At 41.6% G+C, this 22,980-nt stretch overlaps 2 protein-coding genes across 2 annotated transcripts in view; both read right to left on the bottom strand.

Annotated features, from left to right (window-relative positions):
- The window catches only part of cfap92 (cilia and flagella associated protein 92 (putative)), a 23,988-nt gene continuing 1,008 nt past the window's right edge, over window positions 1–22,980 (bottom strand). The window contains exons 2-15 of the mRNA XM_034295879.1: window positions 22,397–22,554; window positions 20,787–20,939; window positions 18,981–19,327; window positions 15,320–15,437; window positions 14,492–14,763; window positions 13,922–14,086; window positions 13,376–13,725; window positions 11,874–12,068; window positions 9,328–9,604; window positions 8,669–9,163; window positions 4,648–4,804; window positions 4,034–4,266; window positions 1,620–1,792; window positions 1–411 (exon numbers count right to left, since the gene is read on the bottom strand). Coding sequence (XP_034151770.1) covers window positions 216–411; window positions 1,620–1,792; window positions 4,034–4,266; window positions 4,648–4,804; window positions 8,669–9,163; window positions 9,328–9,604; window positions 11,874–12,068; window positions 13,376–13,725; window positions 13,922–14,086; window positions 14,492–14,763; window positions 15,320–15,437; window positions 18,981–19,327; window positions 20,787–20,934 — 3,126 coding nt within the window. The 5' untranslated portion in view covers window positions 20,935–20,939; window positions 22,397–22,554 and the 3' untranslated portion in view covers window positions 1–215. The remainder of the gene's footprint in view (window positions 412–1,619; window positions 1,793–4,033; window positions 4,267–4,647; window positions 4,805–8,668; window positions 9,164–9,327; window positions 9,605–11,873; window positions 12,069–13,375; window positions 13,726–13,921; window positions 14,087–14,491; window positions 14,764–15,319; window positions 15,438–18,980; window positions 19,328–20,786; window positions 20,940–22,396; window positions 22,555–22,980) is intronic.
- Window positions 22,389–22,980, bottom strand: part of LOC117595411 — a 9,145-nt gene continuing 8,553 nt past the window's right edge. The window contains exon 8 of the mRNA XM_034296281.1: window positions 22,389–22,554. Coding sequence (XP_034152172.1) covers window positions 22,389–22,554 — 166 coding nt within the window. The remainder of the gene's footprint in view (window positions 22,555–22,980) is intronic.

Here is a 22,980-nt window from a genome sequence, read left to right on the forward strand (position 1 = left end):
CAGTTTATATAATGAATTGTTGATGGCTGTTAGAAGATACAGGCCTTTTATTCTAAGTGTTGATTTTTTTGGGGCATTATTGTCTATTTCAGTGGTGTTTTCAGTCTGAGCGGATGTCCCAAATGGCAACCCTATTCTGTCATGCCCTACTTTTGACCAGAGTGTAGTGGTCCATACAGGGCACTTTGTGCTCTTTCAGAGCAGGATGCTGCTCCTCAGTTGACATGCAGGGTGACATCTCTGTGTGTCCGGGTCTCCACGATGCTCCTGGCTGCATGGGATTGGCTGCTTCCAACTGTCTGTCTGTAATAAGCGGCAGGGGGTTGCTGGAAGACATGGACACATCTCTCCATGTCTGTCAGGGGCAGAGCTGACCTCTTGTACTCGAACGACCTCTCCCTCTGGAACTCTCTGCAGGAGGTGACATCACAATGTTACATTTCATGGTACTGGATGGATCAGTGGCACCTTTTGTTCCAGCCCAGTGGTTTTCTTAACTCCCCATAGGGACCCCAAGACATTTTTAAAATGTAAACATGGACCTGCAAACATAATTCACTTAAGTATATTTGCTATATGACTGGGGAGGTGATCTTTTTTCTTTTCATTAGTGTTTTATGTTATTCAGCTAAAACCTAGAAGCAACTAGTGTGAACAGCATTGCGCAGAACAACAGTTTCCAAGTTGCTGGCTTCAGGATCCGGTTACTGATCAGATGCGGTAACCACTAGTTGCACTATCTTGCAGGTCGGGAAACATTTTTCATTGTGAACTTCTTACGTGAATGTAAATATCACCAAAACGTTTCTGGCAATATACACTACCGTTCAAATGTTTGGGGTCCCTTAGATATGTACTTGTTTTCCATGAAAATATACATACAATTTGTTTGTATAAGAAGAAAAATGAATAGAAAATATCGTTATTGACAGGGTTAGAAATAGCAATTGTGTCCTTCAAACTTTGTTTTGTCAAAATATCCTCCATTTGCAGCAATTACAGCCCTGCAGACCTTTGACATTCTAGTTGTCAGTTTTATGAGGTAATCTGAAGAGATGTCACCCCATGCTTCCTGTAGCACCTCCCACAAGTTGGATTGGCTTGATGGGCACTTCTTATATACCAGATGATCAAGCTGCTCCCACAACAGCTCAATAGGGTTGAGATCTGGTGACTGTGGTGGTCACTCCCTTATAGACCGAATACCAGCTGACTGCTTCTTCACTAAATAGGTCTTGCATAGTTTGGAGCTGTGCTTGGAGTCACTGTCCTGTTGTAGGAGGAAATTTGGCTTCAATCAAGTGGCGCCCACCGGGAATGGCATTGGAAAATGTAGTGATAGCCTTCCTTCTTCAAGATCAATTTTACCCCGTACAAATCTCCCACTTTACCACCACCAAGACCGTCACAATTCCTCCACCATTCTTGACAGATGGCATCAAGCATTCCTCCAGCATATTTTCATTTGGTCTGCAGTTCACCAATGTTCTTTGTGATCCGAACACCTCAAACCTAGATTTGTCTGTCCATAAACCCTTTTTCCAATCTTTCTCTGAGGACTAAAATGTGGAGTTAAAGTAAATAAGGTTGGAAAGTGTTAAAGAAAAATGTTGTCATACACAAAGTGATACTTGTTGTAGAGCGAGGTGTGTCTGGGAATGAAGTTGTTGTCACAGCTCAGACTGTGTTTCTGGTAAGGCCCCGGGGTGAACGCCAAGCCGTCCTCTCTTTCTACACAACCTGACCCGGAGACCTGCTGGGGGCGTTGTACCACTGACAGCACTGGAATGGGCTGAAACACAACACACACATAACAACACAAACTTTTCAATACACACACATTACCATGCTCTACTAACACATATACGAACATTAAAACATATGCTTCCTCCATTCTGGATTACATCATCTGCATCAACAATGTCACCAACCATAAACTAATAAAGACCTTCCCCAACCAGACGCTATGGATGAAGAGGACCGACAACTGCTAAAGGCATGCAACTCTGCTTTCAGATCCGGCGATGCAGAGGCCTACAGCTCATCCAAGACCAACCTGAAACGGGGCTTCAAGATGGCAAAGAATTACCACAAACTGCGGATTGAGGAGCACTTCACAGCTCTGATCCCTGATGCATGTGGCAAGGCATCCAACCTTTCATTGGCCCAGGCGGTTGTCCCCACGTGCTTCAAGACTGCAACCATTGTGCCAGTGCCGAAGCAGTCGTCTGCGTCTAGCCTGAATGACTTCCGACCTGTCACACTCACCCTCACGATCATGAAGTGCTTCTGACCCACCTCAAGTCATGTTTCCCCCAAAACTGGACACCTACCAGTTTGCCTACCGGTCAAACAGGTCTACAGAGGATGCCATCTCCACAGCTTTACACTCTGCCCTGACCCACCTGGACAAAATCAACACCTTTGTGAGAATGCTGTTCATAAACTTTAGCTCAGCATTCAACATGGTCATCCCCTCTAGGCTGGTCAACAAACTCCATGATTTGGGGATCAGCCACTTTCTCTGCAACTGGACTCTGGACTTCCTAACCAGCAAACCCCAGTCTGTCAGGTTGGACAACTCCACCTCCTCCACCCTGATCCTGAACACTGGTGTTCCACAAGGCTGTGTGCTGAGCCCCCTCCTGCACTCCCTCCTCATCCATGACTGCATTCCTGTACACAACACCATCATCAGGTTTGCAGACGACACCACGGTGGTAGGCCTGATCAGTGACAATAACGAGCCAGCCTACAGGGAGGAGGTCAAGTGCCTGGTGACATGCTGTGCTGATAACAACCTGGCCCTCTATGCAACGAAAACCAAGGAGCTCATTGTGGATTACAGGAAATCTAAAGGCTGCAGTCACGCCCCAGTTCTCATCGATGGCACTGAGGCGAGGGTGTGCCCAGCTCTTCTGGTCCTCGAAGAACACCTCAGCCATGGTCAAAAAGGTACAGCAGAGCCTGTACTTCTTGAGGAGGCTGGAGGAGGCCTGTCTTTCTTCCAAGATCCTTGTGATTTTATACCACTGCACAATTGAGTGCATTCTGACTAACTGCATGTCATTGCTGCTATCCCTGCATTTCAGTTTGCATGCTACCCTACTTCTTCAATTTTCCTCAATTGCAAATTCATAAATCCATTGAGAATTGCCACTTGTACCTGCACAATTTATCCCACTTTTAACAAACACTATACTTAATACTTGTACATCTTCTGCCCTCCTCTATTTGCTTCCACTGCACATTTAGAGTTGCCATATGTAGTGCATTTGCATTAACTGCACATCTATACATTCCACTTGTATATACATATACTTAATACTTGTAAAGCTGCATTTTGTTGTACTGTACTTGTTCAATGACAAAGTTGAAACTAATCTAATCTAAAAAAAAACATGCTCAATTAACATTGTATTATTTAAATTATTTCAGCACGACTGAATTACTTGATGCATTCTGAGAATGCGGGACCTTTTATGTATAGTAATTTTCAACTCTTTGCACATGTTTTCAACTGGATTGAGGTCTGATCTTTGACTGGGCCACTCCAGAATATTGACCTTTTTGTTTTAAAGTACACCAATGTGGCTTTGTCCTGCAGAAAGATTAATCTTCTCCAAGTCCCAGGCCTCTTTTTTTGGCATGACCTAACATAGCGCAAGCTCTATTTTATCCTCATCAAACCATAGACTGCATTACCTTGGATTTCTGTAAATGTCCATAAATGTGTGCCAACATAAGCATGTAGGCACAATTATAAAATGTCCTGTTTGAATATACCTGCTAAGATTCCACAGCATAAAACCTGGAGATACTCTTCATGCATGCCTATCAGTCACAAATATACATTAAAACAAATGGTCACAACTAATAGCCAACAAGAGACTTGTATACTTGTGAAAAGTATTTATCATTTGCCACTAAGGGATCCTTAATGCACTGTATTACTGACTGTAATTTGTCAAAGTATTTCATACAGAGTCAGTAAGAAGAGTTGAAATTCCCATCACTACTTGCACCTCCATACCTTCAGAGTGAGCCCAGGCTTTCTCAGGGAGTATTTCATTGGTGGATCCTTCAGCATTTCCTGCAACTTCCCTGGGTCAGCCCCACCCATGTGGCAGCTGAACTGGGGAACCCGCCTTTGGCTGCAACTGGAGGTTGGAACAGGGGAGCGTCTGGTGTCAGGAAGCACTTTCCTCAGCCAGCGGTAGTACTGACGCTGAGCAGCCTGTCTCTGCTCTTTCTGTAGACGCTCTCCTGGGTTAGTGGACCAAGAGAAGCATACTGAACATTTCAGATAGCTGTGGCCCTTCTGGGTGAATGGTGGTAAACTAAACTAACCTGATGGGTGAATGGTGGCAAACTAGCCTGCTGTGTGAATGATGGCAAACTAGCCTGCTGGGTGAATGGTGGCAAACTAACCTGCTGTGTGAATGATGGCAAACTAGCCTGCTGGGTGAATGGTGGCAAACTAACCTGCTTTGTGAATGGTGGCAAACTAACCTGCTAGGTGAATGGTGGCAAACTAACCTGCTGGGTGAATGGTGGTAAACTAACCTGCTGGGTGAATGGTGGTAAACTAACCTGCTGGGTGAATGGTGGTAAACTAACCTACTAGGTGAATGGTGGTAAACTAACCTGCTAGGTGAATGGTAACAGGTGGCACAGGACTAAAAAAAGCTGGTGGCTTGACGTAGAGTTCCATGTCGCCGTAACGATGTAGCCAGGGAAGTCTGTCTCTCTCGGGCAAGGTGGGTCTCAGGAGGTTACCATGGAGAATGTTCTCCTTCCATGGCTATAACAGAAGGAGATATAAGGTTTTTATTATATGTATACATCACTAATAATGGCCGTATTCACAAAACATCTTAAGGCTAAAAGTAGCTCCTAACTTGCTGATTTTGGAGTTACTCATGTCAGTACTAACTTTAGGACTAAGAGTATTTCACAGAGCATTTTAGTGCTAAAACCAGCTCCTAAATCTGAAAAGTTATTAAGACCAAATCACAAATAATCATAAAAGGGCTGATGCCGGCAATCCGCCTCATAATCAGGATGACGTTTTAGAAACACTTATTAATTATGAGCTTTTAAAAGGTATCGTCTTAATCACCAGGATATTATGATCACAGTAGAACTAGTCAGTGATGCTGTCACTTCAACAAACAGAAACAACCCAATAATCCCGGAGATCCAGGTTGTGATAACTCTACTCTACTTGGCCACAAGGAAAAAGCAGCTATGCAGCGCAGATTTACTACATATATCTCAGTCATCTGTCAGTATAATATTACTTCAAAAAATAAATGCCCTCTCCAGACCCCATATCATGCGACACATTATTTGGTTTCCTCAAGATGTTTGCCAACTACAAAGAAACAAAGCCGACTTCATGGCCATAGCTCGGCCACCCAGTGAAGTTAGTGCTATATATAGGACATATAATTGCATGAATTATTGAACCATCAAAAGATGAATGTGCATTTCTTTACGAGCTGTACAGTGGATATAAAAAGTCTACACACCCCAGTGAAAATGCCAGGTTTTTGTGATGCAAAAGAATGAGACAAAGATAAATCATGTCAGAACTTTTTCCACTTTTAATGTGACCTATAATGTGAACAATTCAATTGAGAAAAAAATGAAATCTTCTAGGGGGAAAAATGAAAAATAAAATCCTTACAATAACCTGGTTGCATAAGTGTGCACACCCTCTTTTAACTGGGAATTTAGCTGTGTTCAGAATTAACCAATCACATTCAGAAGTCATTACACACCTGCCATAATTTAAAGTGACTCTGATAAATCACAAATAAAGTTCAGCTGTTGTAGTAGGATTTCTAAATCTAAATACATCACTAATAAGAACTCAAAGCCTATACATCACAAATCAGAACTCAAACCAGATACATCACTTATCCTAACTCATAGCCTATACATCACTAATCAGAACTCAAACCAGATACATCACTTATCCTAACTCAAACCATATACATCACTAATCAGAACTCTATACATCACAAATCTGAACTCTAAAACCAATACATCACAAATCCTAACTCAAAGCCTATACATCACTAATCAGAACTCAAACCATATACATCACTTATCCTAACTCATAGCCTATACATCACTAATCAGAACTCAAACCATATACATCACTAATCCTAACTCAAAGCCTATACATCACTAATCAGAACTCAAACCATATACATCACTTATCCTAACTCATAGCCTATACATCACTAATCAGAACTCAAACCATATACATCACTTATCCTAACTCATAGCCTATACATCACTAATCAGAACTCAAACCAGATACATCACTTATCCTAACTCATAGCCTATACATCACTAATCAGAACTCAAACCATATACATCACTAATCCTAACTCAAAGCCTATACATCACTAATCAGAACTCAAACCATATACATCACTTATCCTAACTCATAGCCTATACATCACTAATCAGAACTCAAACCATATACATCACTTATCCTAACTCATAGCCTATACATCACTAATCAGAACTCAAACCATATACATCACTTATCCTAACTCATAGCCTATACATCACTAATCAGAACTCAAACCATATACATCACTTATCCTAACTCATAACCTATACATCACTAATCAGAACTCTATACATCACTAATCCTAACTCAAACCATATACACTTAAAAAGATGAGAGAGGCCTGTAATTGTCATCATAGGTACACTTCAACTATGAGAGAAAAAATTATCCAGGAAATCAAATTGTAGGATTTTTAATGAATTTATTAGTGTAACGGTCCCTGCCTGAGGGGACCGTTCCACTTCGTGTTTTCTGTTTGTCCCTGTCTTGTCCTTGTATGGTCTTTCCTGTTCTTGTTTCAGTTAATCGGTATATTCATTTCACCTGTGTTTAGCCCCCCACCTGTTTCTGTTCTCCTTGTTTGTCTGTGTATTTAGTTCAGCCATTTTCTCCCTGTTGCTGTTGGTCATTGTGCTTGTGTGCTTTCTTTGTTTTTGTTTTTGTTTATTAAAAAGGAAACACTTCGACATTTTGCGCCTGCCTCCGTCTCCCTTTCTAAAACGTAACAATTGGTAAATTCCTCTGTAAAATAAGTATTTGGTCAACTACAAACCAGCATGATTTCTGGCTCTCACAGACCTGTAACTTATTTTTTAAGAGGCTCCTCTGTCCTCCACTCGTTACATGTATTAATGGCACCTGTTTGAACTATTTATCAGTATAAAAGACAACCTCAAACAGTCACACTCCAAACAGCCAAGACCAAAGAGCTGTCAAAGGACACCAGAAACAAAATTGTATACCTGCACCAGGCTGGGAAGACTAAATCTGCAATGGGTAAGCAGCTTGGTGTGAAGAAATCAACTGTGGGAGCGATTATAAGAAAATGGAAGACACACAAGACCACTGATAATCTCCCTCGATCCGGGGCTCCACGCATGATCTCACTAGGGGGACCTAGTGATTGACCTGCAAAGAGCTGGGACTAAAAGTAACAAAGGCTACCATAAGTAACACACTACACCACCAGGGACTCAAATCCTGCAGTGCCAGACGTGTCCCCCTGCTTAAGCCAGTACATGTCCAGGCCCGTCTGAGGTTTGCAAGAGAGCATTTGAATGATCCGGAAGAGGATTGGGAGAATGTCATATGGTCAGATGAAACCAAAATATAACTTTTTGGTAAAAACTCAACTCATTGTGTTTGGAGGAGAAAGAATGCTGAGTTGCATCCAAAGAACACCATACCTACTGTGAAGCATTGGGGTAGAAACATCATGCTTTGGGGATGTTTTTCTGCAAAGGGACCAGGACGACTGATCTGTGAAAAGGAAAGAATGAATGGGGCCATGTATCGTGAGAGTTTGAGTGAAAACCTCCTTCCATCAGCAAGGGCATTGAAGATGAAACATGGCTGGGTCTTTCAGCATCACAATGATCCCAAACACACTGCCCGGGCAACGAAGGAATGGCTTCGTAAGAAGCATTTCAAGGTCCTGGAGTGGCCTAGCCAGTCACCAGATCTCAACCCCATAGAAAATCTTTGGAGGGAGTTGAAAGTCTGTGTTGCCCAGCGACTGCCCCAAAACATCACTGCTCCAGAGGAGATCTGCATGGAGGAATTGGCCAAAATACCAGCAACAGTGTGTGAAAACCTTGTGAAGACGTAGAGAAAACGTTTGACCTCTGTCATTGCCAACAAAGGGTATATAACAAAGTATTGAGATGAACTTTTGTTATTGACCAAATACTTATTTTCTGCCATAATTTACCAATAAATTCATGAAAAATCCTACAATGTGATTTTCTGGATTTTTCTTTCTCATTTTGTCTCTCAAAATTACAGGCGTCTCTCATATTTTTAAGTGGGAGAACTTGCACAATTGGTGGCTGATTAAATACTTTTTTGCTCCACTGTACATCACTAATCAGAACTCTATACATCACTAATCAGAACTCTAAAACATATACATCACTAATCAGAAGTGTAGTTAGCCCCTAACCCTAAACCATCACCACTGCTACACCCATAGCCCATTACAGAAACCTCATTGAAGGCGATCTGGTGAACCCCATAGACTGGTAACTCCTCAGGTCATGTTCAGTATGAACAGGAAGAAAAACAAGAGAATATCACCTTCCTTAGCTCCTCTCTCCGGGCCTCATCAGGTTGTCTGGGGTGTTCATTGGCCTCAATTGAGCTCCTGAAGCCTGGGCAGATGAAGCCGTCGTCTGTCCTCCAGGATGCTCTGCTCCGAGCCCTCAGTCCTCCAGTTCTGGCATCCTTCACTGGAACCCTCAGTCTTCCAGTCCTGGCCTCCTTCACTGGAACCCTCAGTCCTCCAATTCTGGGATCCTTCAGTGGAACCCTCAGTCTTCCAGACCTGGCCTCCTCCACTGGAACCCTCAGTCTTCCAGTCCTGGTGTCCTCCACTGGAACCCTCAGTCCTCCAGTTCTGGCCTCCTCCACTGGAACTCTCAGTCCTCCAGTTCTGGCCTCCTCCACTGGAACCCTCAGTCTTCCAGTCCTGACCTCCTCCAGGGGAACCCTCAGTCCTCCAGTCCTGGCCTCCTCCAGGGGAACCCTCAGTCCTCCAGTCCTGGCCAGTCCTTGCACTTCTGCTATATTGGCCTGAGATGCATATGAATGTTAGATCATGGCTGTAATAGGTAACAAGTCTTCATACTGATTTCTGGGTATGTATGTTTACATATTTCTTTTATTATTATTTATGTTAAGCAAACCCAAGGCAACAGTTCCAACAAATAATAGCAGGAGGGAACATTAACATAAACCTGTATAAAGTCTTTGGTGAATTTGTTCAACTGCTTGGTGTGCATGTGTTGTCTCCACAGGTGGTTATGTGTGTCCAGGCAACAGGATGGGTTCTCTGGGCCGTGGTAGGAGGGCACACCAGCCTCCACCACTCTACTACCCTCTAGTCCCTGCCGCCACTTCCCAAGATCCAACACTCCGAACTCCTTGTTCATGGAAAGAATCATCTCAGCTGATGGGAACAAATTGTTCTGGACAACATCCTTTAACATCCGCAACTGGACCAACAGGCTCAACCTACAGACATGTACAGACAGAACCAAGGGATTACTCCTAACCTTAACCCAGTGATTACTCTTAACCTTAACGCAGGGATTACTCCTAACCTTAACCCAGGGATTACTCCTAACCTTAACCCAGGGATTACTCCTAACCCGAACCCAGGAATTACTCCTAACCTTAACCCAGGGATTACTCCTAACCTTAACCCAGGGATTACTCCTAACCCAGGGATTACTCCTAACTCTCACCTAGGGATTACTACTAACTCAAACCCAGGGATTACATCTAACCTTAACCAAGGGATTACTCCTAACTCTAACCCAGGGATGACTGGTTTCCCTAAATGGGATAACCACACAAATCAAAGCCAGAAGATTGAACCTGGAAATTAATTTACAACCATATCAACAACCATTTTGTAAATAAACAAGGATATTTAACAGTTACATTAACAAGCTATATATGTTACAATTTTATTTATACAGGAAAATCAAGCTGACACTAATCTCTTTAGTCTCTTATAAATCTGAACTGTCTGGAGGGCAGCATACGTTGCTCCAAAAGTGTATATATTGTTCAGCATTAATGGTGCCTTCACAGATGTGCAAGTCACCCACGCCATGTGTAGAAGTGACAACCATCACGGATGTTGGCTTAGGACTGTGCACTGATAACAAGTCAGATGTTTCCTCTCCTCTTTAGCCCGGAGGACACGGCATCCATGATTGCCAAAAATAATTTCAAATGTTGATTTGTCAGACCACAGGAAATGTTTCCACTTTGGCTCATCTTAAATGAGTTCAGGCCCAGAGACGGTGGCGGGGTTTCTGAATCTTGTTTATTTATGGTTTCTTCTTTGCATGGTAGAGTTTTAACTTGCATTTGTGGATGCAGCGACTTACTGTGTTTTCAGATTGTGTTCCTGAGCACATGCAATGATTTCCACTACAGAATCGTATGTTTTTAATTCAGTACCCGAAGATCACAACCATCCAATATTGATTTTTGGCCTTGTGCCTTGCATAAAGAGATTTCTCCGGATTCTCTGAATCTTTTAATGATATTATGTACCGTGTCAGTGTTTCCCAACCAGGGGTACTAGGACCCCTGGGGGTACATGGCCTCTCCACAGGGGGTAGATTCCATGAAAACACTCTTACTAGTGACATTTATATGAGGGGTACTTCAGGGGTACTCCAAGCAGAGGCACATTTTGTCGGTGGTACAGTAACTGAAAAAGGTTTGGAACCACTTTGTAATTTTATGTTGAGAAACATTATCAAAAAAGTAGATGAGAACTGACTTTTTTGTCAAGTGAAAAAAACGAGAGAATTTGTCTATCCTGAAGAAATCCTAATATCCACCAGAACTGTTTTATTTTAGGCTTCCTATAACATAGCTAATGAAGTTTAAAGCCAGCGAAGTCTTTGTCCTGAACAAATCCTAGACATATTGTGATTTGAATGTTATGGAAGCAGAACACGGGACCTGTGGTTCAGTAGTCTGCATCTCTAATCACTGCACTATTTAACAAGGATAGCCAGCCACTCAGTCAGTCAGTCAGTAAGTAAATGAGTGAGTGAGTGAGTGAGTAAGTAAGTAAGTAAGGTCAGTCAGTCAGTCAGTAAGGAAGTGAGTGAGTAAGTAAGTAAGTCAGTGAGGTAAGTAAGTAAGTAAAGTAAGAAAGAAAGAAAGAAAGAAAGAGACATCCGCTCTTCTAGGCCTGCTCCGCTTATGTGGTCTGGCAAAAAATGCCTGTGATGTGCACAGGTCAAGTCAACCACCAATATAGTTATCGGTAAACAATAAGTGTGTATTAGTAAGGCGATCCTGTCAGCTCCCACTAAAGTCAAGCTCTTACTGGATGCCACTGAGGCTCAAAAATGAAAAATGTGTTAACGGCAACAAAAAATTTGACAGCGTTAAATATTTTTTAATTAATTGCACGCGTTATCACGTTAACTTTGACAGCCTTAATACTAACCAGTTATAATGGCCAGCTATATTGCCCTGCTACAGTGGCGTCACTAGCATCACAATGCATTCTGGGCTTTGCCAACCCCCCCACCCCACCAGGGACAGAAAGCACAGGGTTTTGAATGTACACGCTAGCGGCCTACATGTCTACTCATAATGTGCGATCGTAATTATAGATGAATAGATCAGGGGCTATTTATTTATAGGACTATAGCCCTGGACACCAAAGCCTAATGACACCACTGCCCTGCTATATTACTCTGCTATAATGACCAGCTATCTTATCCTGCTTGACCAGCTATATTACCGTGACATGGCCTGGAAGCAGGGGTAAGGCACCATGTCTCTGATGTAGACTAGAGGTTGTCTCATGATGGTCTCCAGAGGTTTGTGGAGGTGGATCGGAGTAAAGCTGATGTCCAGGAGGTCATAGAGACGATTATAGAAACTCAGACTAGAGTTATAGAGAACTATCACCTGGTCTTCCTCAGAGCCGGTCAACCTGCAAAACAACATCTTATTTATATGAATCTGACCTCAATACTTGAGCCCCCAGACATAATACACTGCTCAAAAACATTAAGGGAACACACAATCATCACAGTATAACACCAAGTCAATGAAACTTCAGGGACATCAATCTGTCCAGTTAGGAAGTTTAAGCGATTGTGACTCAGTGTCCTCTGTTTTGGTGCAAATGAAAGTGACAACAGGTGCACTGGAAAGGCAACAGCAAGACAACCCCCCAAAAAGGGATGGGGGGTTGTCTTGCTGTTGCCTTTCCAGTGCACCTGTTGTCACTTTCATTTGCACCAAAACAGAGGACACTGATTCACAATCGCTTAAACTTCCTAACTGGACAGATTGATATCCCTGAAGTTTCATTGACTTGGTGTTTTACTGTGATGATTGTGTGTTCTCTTAATTTTTTGAGCAGTGTATATTACCATATGAGCATGTGCCTCTATATTCTGTATTACAGTATTAGGAGTGCCTCTATATTCTGTATTACAGTATGAGGAGTGCTTCTATATTTTGTATTACAGTATGAGGAGTGTTATGGTATATGATCACTTGAGATAATTGGATTGGTCACGCTTAATCTATAATGATTAATGATTGATAATGTAATGTCCTGGTGACTGACACTGACTATGTCATACATGACTGTACACATACAATAACCCATTAAATGTGTGCCTTCTGGGCATAAGTGACCAACACATGAATACAGAATCAAAGGACTTCTCTTAAAGTAACTAAACGCCTTACTTTGTACAGCAAGTAACTAAGTAACATAAATAGGAAACTGTAACTACTAACTGTAATGAGTTGCTTATAAAAGAAACATTCCCCCAACACTGGTGGGGAGGTTCTTTATATTCTATATCACATTATGGAGAGGGTCTCTATATTCTATATTGCTGTGTGGGGATTGTCTCTGTATTCTATATCACATTATGGAGAGGGTCTCTATATTCTATATAGCTGTATGAGGATTGTCTCTGTATTCTATATCACATTATGGAGAGGGTCTCTATATTCTATATTGCTGTATGGGGATTGTCTCTGTATTCTATATCACATTATGGAACGGGTCTCTATGTTCTATATAGCTGTATGAGGATTGTCTCTGTATTCTATATCACATTATGGAGAGGGTCTCTATATTCTATATAGCTGTGTGGGGATTGTCTCTGTATTCTATATCACATTATGGAGAGGGTCTCTATATTCTATATAGCTGCGTGGGGATTGTGTCTAATAATATATATTCTATATGACATGGAGATGGTCTCTATATATTACTTTATAGGGACGGCCTCCCAGAGCCTACGGATGGCTTTATGTTTCAGTCCTTCTAGAACAAATAGGTGGATCTGTTTATCTAGCAGGTGGAACCCCGTAACCACATCCAGATCACGGCTCTCCCTTTCCATGACAGCCATCTTATAACAGGACAGCGCCCGCTCCACAGTCTCCTCTGATTGGTCCTCCAACTGGAATGCTAAAGCGTTGATCCTCAGAAGCTCTGACCTCAGCAGTGACATCGCAGAGATGTTTGTGTACTTGAACAGGTAGATGATGCGACCAAATGGGCAGCCAGTTTTCCCATCATCGCACCCCACCTTCAGAGGACACGCTATCTCCACATGCACCTAAATCAATACAGTAATCATTTTATTAATTACCTAATCAATTTCCCTAAGTCATATTATAAAGCTGTGCATTTTAACAGTGACAACACACCTACTGTGTGAGCATAGTAAACATGTTAATACAGTATATACAGATGAACAGCGCTGTGATGCTATATAGTTTCTTGGGTTTTATCCCAGCCAGTACTGCCGTAACCTTGAGCTGGGAGTTGGCATCAAAGTAGTGTCCCATGGGCATTGCAGGCTCCTTTTGTCCATCCACAACTCCAGTCCCTGGAAGGGCAGCCATCTTCCTTTTCCAGTTACTCCTCTCACTGTCCAGCTGCTGGGGCGGTTGTGGACCGCGGATAGGAAGGTTCACCTGGTCATGGAATGAGACAGAAAACCCTCTCTGTTCGGGTGTAAAATTTCTATTAATTTTAATTGTTTAATAAATGTCACTTATTTTATAGTGTATGACATTTACAACAATTACCTGGGACCAAGGGTTCATCGAGTTACAAATAACTAGATAGGCAGATGCACACTCAGTGGCCAGTTTATTACATGCACCCATCTAGTACCGGGTCAGAAACCTGTTTTTAACTGATAGGAGTGGAACCTGATGTGGTCAACTGCTGCATTAGCCCATCGGTTGACCAACACTACATAGTATATACATGAGGCCAAATTACCCTCTGTAGATCCCTTTTTGGGGGTACCTAACAAACTGGCCACTGTCTGCATACATCAAGCTACAGATATGCAGAAGAATGTATAGAATCACCTTCAAACTGCATTGTCCATGTAGCAGGTCACTGAGGTTGAGCTTGGCAATGCCATAAGGATTGTAGCGTTTGGTCCTCTCTCTGAAGGGGTTCTGATTTGTTTGTTTTCCAGATACAAGGACCACACTACTAAGCTTGTCATCATTGGGTTCTGTCCCGAACAGCGCAGGGGTGGTCAACGCCTTCTCCAACTTACTGTCCCTGTCATGGACTTCAATCTCCACTGGAGGACCTTGCAGGAAGTCCATCAGCTCCCCGGGACTCAACAGGCCTGCAAGTGGGAGATTTAGCAATTGCATAAGCTGTAGAAATAATATTAGTTTTACTGTTAGCTGTAGAAATAATATTAGTTTTACTGTTAGCCATAGAAATAATATTAGCTTTACTGTTAGCTGTAGAAATAATATTAGTTTTACTGTTAGCTGTAGAAATAATATTAACTTTACTATTAGCTGTGGAAATAATATTAACTTTACTGTTAGCTGTAGAAATAATATAAACTTTACTGTTAGCTGTGGAAATAATATTAACTTTACTGTTAGCTGTGGAAATAATATTAACTTTACTATTAGCTGTAGAAATAATGTTAGTTTTACTGTTAGCTGTAGAAATAATATTAACTTTACTATTAGCTGTGGAAATAATATTAACTTTACTGTTAGCTGTAGAAATAATATAAACTTTACTGTTAGCTGTGGAAATAATATTAGCTTTACTGTTAGCTGTGGAAATAATATTAACTTTACTGTTAGCTGTTAGCTTGTTAAAATTAGTTCTGTTGGTAAGGTCTTTTTTTTTTACCAGCTACACCCTTTACAGTGCTTCACCTGTCATGATGACGTTAACGTCCTGGAAGTAGACATTAGCGCTGTGCTTCTGGCCTTTGGTGCGGTGCATAGGCATGTTGTGGAACCAGTACTGGCAGTACACTGGAAGACACTTCTCCTGGGAGGACAGGGTTTACTGATGAGGGCATGATACTGGGACAAGGGTACCATTTCAGACTAAATGTCAGCATCTCATTCATTAGATAGCAAGTGAGAGGATGTAAGTCTGAACCTTCAATACATCCTCCAGCACCTCAACACCTAATGACTTATTCAAGTATACTCTTAGTGACCTATCAACATGAAGCTTAAATAAATCCTCCAATCAATCAATCAATAAAATGTGTTTATAAAGCCCTTATAAATCAGCAGTTGTCACAAAGTGGTTTTACAAAACACCCAGCCTGAAACCCCAAGGAGCAAGCAACAAAACTGATGAAGCACAGTGGCCAGAAAAAACTCCCTAAGTTGGGCCAAAATGTAGGAAGAAACCTAGAGAGGAACCAGGCTCGGAGGGGTGACCATCCTCTTCTGGCTGTGCCGGGGGGGTGGATACAGGGGGGGGGATACAGGGACCAACAGGCAGGAAGTCAATCCACCCACATTGCCAAGCATCAATCAAAGGGACACCAAACAATTGCCACCTCCCTGCAATGAGGGCCAAGTATTGCCAGCAGAGTTCACCAGCAGAGTTTCCAACAACTCAGAATCAGAAAGAGATTCATTGCCAAGTAAGTTTCACAACAAACAAGCAAGCAAGTTTTTTATATAGCACAATTCATACATCGAAGCAATTCAATGTGCTTTACAAACAAAAATATATGAAAGTACAATAACAAAAACAAATACTCAAATGAAAATGAATACATCATAAAAATAAAAAATACAATAAGAAAACATATAAAGATAAACAATGTGATATAAACATAGGAAGCTATAAGGCTAAACAGTGTGGTTAAGTTTAAGTACTGAGTCATAGGCACGTGAGAACATTTAAAAATTGATATGTTTGGGGCTCGTCTAAGATCTTCTGGTAGTTTATTCCAGTTGCGTACAGCATAAGTGCTAAACGCAGCTTCTCCATGTTTAGTTTGGACTCTGGGCTCTACTAGCTGATCTGTGTTCATTGATCTAAGAGCCCTGCTCGGTTTATATTCTTCAAACAAATCAGAAATGTATTTGGGTCCTAAACCATTCAGAGATTTATAAACTAAAAGCACCACTTGGATATCTATTCTGTAACTGAATAGAAGCCAATGCAAAGATTTAAGAACCGGAGTGATGTGCTCTGTTCTCTTGATTCTAGCAGCAGCATTCTGAATGAGATACAGTTGTTTTACAGGTAATTGTTCTGGCCCATTTGCGCAACAATTTTTACAAAACAAATAAAAACAGTAGACTGTGCATTATACATTTAAAAAATATGTAATTTGTCCAGTTCAGGGTTGTGTGTGTATGTGGGTTCCGGGGGCTTGTTTGTGAGGTCTGCTGTTGTAGGAAATAAACTGTTCTTGTGGCAATAGGTTTTGGTTGTCCCTGTCAAAGTGGGCAAAGAACCTGTTTAACTCGTCGGTGAAGGAGACGTCGCTGACTGTGGGGGTGGGGTTCTTTGGCCGGTGGTCTGTGATGGTTTGGATGCTGCCACATGCGTCGGAGTTCAGAGTTGTTGTTGAAGTGCTGCTAAATCCACAGTTTGTGGTAATTTGTTCTCCACATATGTAACCCTGCTGAACTCTGACCCATCACTGAACACACACCTGCCCACCGCTTAATACAGTGTAGAAGGGCACCATCATAGTCTTTGGCAGGTTGAACCTTTTCAGCTGCTGCAGGAAGTACATCCTCTGCTGTGCTTTCTTAATAAGAGAGGTGATGTTCATCTCCCACATGATGTCCTGGGCGATGGTGGTGCCCAGGAAGCAAAAGGACTCCACAGAGTTAACCACCCAGGATGATGGGAGGGATGGCACCTGGGTTTCTCCTGAAGTCCACTATCATCTCTGCTGTCTTTATGGCTTAAGCTCCATGTTGTTCTGACTGAAACATGACAACAGATGGTCAATCTCCCACCTGTAGGTGGACTCGTCTCCATCAGAAATATGTCAGATGAGGGTGGTGTCATCCACAAACTTCAGAAGCTTGACAGAGTGGTGATTGGAGGTGCAGCTGTTGGTGTACAGGGAGAAGAGTAGGTTGGACAGAACGCAGCCTTGAGTGGAGCCGGTGCTGATGGTCAGGGGGTCAGACAAGTGCTTCCCCAGCCTCATGTGCAGCCTCCTGTTGGACAGGAAGGCTGTGATCCACCTGGATGTGAACTCACCACCATTAGATAGACCATAATGTGGTCTGAGGGTCCCAGACCAGTGTAGGACACAAGCGTGATAAGCATTGTTGATTGTAGCAGGGATCCAAAGTGCTTACCTTTCTGGTCTGGATTTTAATGAACTGTTTATATTTCGGGAGTTCGTGGCTTAGGTTATCTTTGTTAAAGTCGCCAAGAACAATGGATTTTTCTTGGCAAAATAGTCTGGGTATGACCGCTCCACCCCAAGCATCTGTTCAGCTAGCTGCCATTGTGTCTCATGGAATGTGCAGTGTAAACACCGACCAGGATAAATTATGAGAATTTCTTTGAGCTGTAGAAATGCTTGCACTTGATATTAATGATTCCAGGTCAGGAGTACACTATTGTAGTATAACTGTCACATTTCTGATATAAATTATTCCAGGTCAGGAGAACAGTACTGTAATATGACTCTCACATTGTTGATATAAATTATTCCAGGTCAGGAGAACAGTACTGTAATATGACTCTCACATTGTTGATATAAATTATTCCAGGTCAGGAGAGCAGTACTGTAATATGACTCTCACATTGTTGATATAAATGGTTCCAGGTCAGGAGAACAGTACTGTAATATGACTTGATTGAGTCCACACAGCCACGTTTCTGTGAAACACAAGGCAAAAGATAAGGAGAGTTCTCTGTTTTTCCCCAACAGCAAGTGAAGTCCATCCAGTTTATTGCTAAGTGATTGTGCGTTGGCAAGGAATATTCCTAGTAGCGGAGTCCGTAGTCCACGGCACCTTGAACGTACGAATGCCCCAGCTCGTTTACCTCGCCGTCTGAATTTCACTGCTTGACAAAGTGCAGATGTAACTTAGACCAGAATGTCCAGTAATTTCACGGCTGTTACGAAAAAATCTGGGAATAAAACCCCAGGAGTTGTTTCCCTGATGTTTATGATCTTCTCTCTTGAGAAAACAATCTGAGAATTGTCGCTGATTTAACACACACAATAAGACAAAAAAATTTGCCCCAACCAAACAAGGTGACCATCTGTGGCACCATCTTGAGGAAGACCTAAAGTCTTATTGAAGTATACTCTTAGTGAACCATCAACATGAACATCTTCCAGCTCCTCAACACCTAAATACAAGTATATTCATAGTAGACTTTAGATTTGCATTCAACAGCATTGTCCCACAACTATTACAAGACAAACTGACTGAAATTGAATTTATACAGAGATTAGAGGTAGGGGTTGGATGTAAACAGTTAGGGTTAGGTACAGTTTAAAACATTTCGAAATGGTGAAATAGGAGATGAAGATAAGGATGAGGCAGACAGGACGGTAATGACCAGAGGGTTAGGTATTACCTCAAGAACATGTAGTGGCACAGGGGATGAAGGTAAGGATGAGGCAGACAGGACGGTAATGACCAGAGGGTTAGGTATTACCTCAAGAACATGTAATGGCACAGGGGATGAAGGTAAGGATGAGGCAGACAGGACGGTAATGACCAGAGGGTTAGGTATTACCTCAAGAACATGTAGTGGCACAGGGGATGAAGGTAAGGATGAGGCAGACAGGACGGTAATGACCAAAGGGTTGAGTTCAGCCTTCAACTCTTCAGAGATCAGCGGCCTGTTCAGAGTGATGTTACAGAAACCCTGATAAACTCTGGAGGAGCAGCTCACAAAGGTGTCTGTCAGGCAGCAATCTCCTAACAGACAGAGACATACAGGACATGCAGTTTCTGTCAGTGATTGTTTTCAGTGTGAATCTTGCATTGGAGGGGTACCTATAATGATTGTTTTCAGTGTGAATCTTGTGTTGGAGGGGTACCTATAATGATTGTTTTCAATGTGAAACTTGCGTTGGAGGGGTACCTATAATGATTGTTTTCAATGTGAAACTTGCGTTGGAGGGGTACCTATAATGATTGTTTTTAGTGTAAAACTTGTGTTGGAGGGGTACCTATAATGATTGTTTTCAATGTGAAACTTGCGTTGGAGGGGTACCTATAATGATTGTTTTTAGTGTAAAACTTGTGTTGGAGGGGTACCTATAATGATTGTTTTCAGTGTAAAACTTGCATTGGAGGGGTACCTATAATGATTGTTTTCAGTGTGAAACTTGCGTTGGAGGGGTACCTATAGACCATTGTCTGTGTTTACAAATGTGGTTTGAAAAGGGAAATCCATGCCCTCATGGTTGCAGAAACACTGCTAGTTACTGAAATTATTAGTAACGTTAAATCTGATTGCAGACAGTGAGCAAGACAGAGAGAGAAAGCTTTAGTTTTTCAGTATAAATATTACTGTTCATTATCAGCACCAGATCAGGACTGCTACTCCAGTAAACGTACATTAAATCATCAGCTTGACAGACTCATACAAACTGGCAGTGTTAATCGATGAACCCAATTATATCATAGGATGCCCCTTGTTAATAAAGTTAAGCTCATTAAACGTATCACTTTAATATTGCTTCCCGTCACTTCATATTTAAAATGTACGTGATTCACTGTTTGCTCTACAGCAGATCCACAGTCCTGGAACTACTGGTCAGAAAAAATTTACTTGCTGAAGATTTTGTAAACAATGTTCAGCCCCAAAAAACTAATCAAAACAACATCAACTCTGTGTAGGCCTCCAGCATCGAGGTCTGTCATTGGCTAGTGTAGGCCTCCAATATCAAGGTTTGTAATTGGCTAGTGTAGGTCTCCAGTACAGAGGTTTGTCATTGGCTAGTGTAGGTCTCCAGTACAGAGGTTTGTAATTGGCTAGTGTAGGTCTCCAGTAGAGAGGTTTGTAATTGGCTAGTGTAGGTCTCCAGTACAGAGGTTTGTAATTGGCTAGTGTAGGTTTCCAGTAGAGAGGTTTGTAATTAGTTTGTGTAGGGTTCAGTGATGACCCAATCATAAAATATTGCTCAGAATTCTACAGATGAATGGTTAACCTGATGAGCAGAGTAGAGACAGTGAATGGATCAGGAAGTAATAAAGCTGTCCACTAACAGTGGGGAGGACATTCACATGGCAGTCTAACCACAGTAAACAGGAAGCAGCTCACCTGTTCATCCCAACAAACACATTAAATGTACTAATATGGACCATATTCCCTAAGGCTGGTTGTTTCTGAATACACATCTGACCTGTCTCACCCTCCTGTCTGTCTTACCTGCCAGTAGGTAGACCAGGCAGAGTTCTACTGAAGCCACTCCATTCTTTCTGATGTGCTCAGTGTGAGCTGCACTCTCCTGGATTATTTTGAGGGTAGCGTTCTTCCTCGGGACCAACAACTTCCCCTTCACAGAGACACTCTTCATGGGAGCTGATAAGAATCGAACCAGAATTTTTTAATTGTCAACATTGGAACTACTCAGCATGTGTTCAAAATGACATCCCTTTCCTTACATAGTGCTCTACTTAAGTTCCTTTTTAGTGCTCTACTTAACATCTGATATAGTGCTCTACTTTTTGTATAGTGCTCTACTTAACTTCCGATACAGTTCCAGAAAAAATTAAGAGACCACTGCACCTTTATCTTTCCTTTCCAAAAAAGTCTAAAAGGAAGGTTTTTTGTGAGGAAATTGAACGCTGCAAAATTGAACGTTTCTGTCTTTTTTGGAAAGGAAAGATAAAGGTGCAGTAGTCTCTTACTTATTTCCGGAACTGTATAGTGCATTACTTAATTTCTTATAAATTGCACTATTTCTTATATAATCCTCAACTTAACTTCCTTCATAGTGCATTATTTCATTTCTTATATAGTGCACTACTAAACTTCCTATATAGTCCTTAACATAACTTCCTACATAGTGCTCTACTTCCTATATAGTCCTTAACATAACTTCCTACATAGTGCTCTACTTCCTATATAGTCCTTAACATAACTTCCTACATAGTGCTCTACTTCCTATATAGTCCTTAACATAACTTCCTACATAGTGCTCTACTTCCTACATAGTGCTCTACTTCCTACATAGTCCTTAACATAACTTCCTACATAGTGCTCTACTTCCTATATAGTCCTTAACATAACTTCCTACATAGTGCTCTACTTCCTACATAGTCCTTAACATAACTTCCTACATAGTGCTCTACTTCCTATATAGTCCTTAACATAACTTCCTACATAGTGCTCTACTTCCTATATAGTCCTTAACATAACTTCCTACATAGTGCTCTACTTCCTGTACTAATTAGTGTACTAATTTCTTCCAGAACAGGAAAATTACACTATTTGGGATACAGGTAGGTTACACATAGTATCAGAGTACCAAAACAGCTGATACTACAGTATAGAGGGCCACAATAGCTGTTGTTACTAATACATATAGAGAGGGCCGGAACAGCTGACATTAATAATGCATAGAGATGGCCACAACAGCTGATATTAATGATTAATGCAGTGCTCTACTTACACCTGAACACCTGATACAGTTGACTAATATATAGAGTGGGCCTGAACAGCTGATATTAGTAAAGTATAGAGGGCCAGAACAGCTCATATAAGTAATGCATAGAGGGGGTTAGAACAGCTAATATATCTAATGCAAAGATCAGCTGATATTGTTAATGCATAGATAGGGCCAGAACAACTGATATTGATGACTAATGCTGACAGATGGCCAGGACTGCTGATATTGTAAATGCGTAGAGAGGGGCAGAACAGTTCAGATTACTAATGCATAGAGAGGGCCAGAACATCTGATATCGGTAATGCATAGAGAGGGCCAGAACAGCTGATAATATGAATGCATAGAGAGGGCCAGAACAGTCACACACAGATGGTGGTCTTGTGAGTTTCTTTGGTAGCTTTAAAGGACTGGTCCAGAGCTGATTTCTTCTGCAATGGTTTTGACAAAGTGGACTCCTCCTTGTCCACTGGACCGTGAAGTTTGGTGCTCTTTACATCATCAGAGAACAGATCTTGTGCAACTGATCTGAAATATTGTTAAAAATGAAAAGGATATGATACTTTTTCAAGAATGTTATTATTTTATATATACAGATAAAGATTAGCAAAGAAACGCTGTACGAAATAACTATACCAACATTTTAATTACCCTAATTATCCAGATTGGGCGCTGCATGCACTTGAGCCTTACATTCTAGATGAATTACATTTACAAAACAGACAATAATTGACTGCATAAATATTCACCCCCTTTAGTCAATATTTGGTAGAGGGACTTTTGGAGGTATTTGCAGCCTAGAGTCTATTTGGATAAGTCTGTACCAGCTTCTCACATCAGTCCATTTTGGTCTCATCAGAGAATCTTCTCAAAGTCTCCCACATGATTTCTGGCCCTAACTAGGCAATATTTGATGGAAGTTATTTTATTACTGCCAAATGTTTGTGTTCCCAG

This window comes from Esox lucius, chromosome 2 (assembly GCF_011004845.1).
Source record: "Esox lucius isolate fEsoLuc1 chromosome 2, fEsoLuc1.pri, whole genome shotgun sequence".
NCBI classification, from domain to species: domain Eukaryota; kingdom Metazoa; phylum Chordata; class Actinopteri; order Esociformes; family Esocidae; genus Esox; species Esox lucius.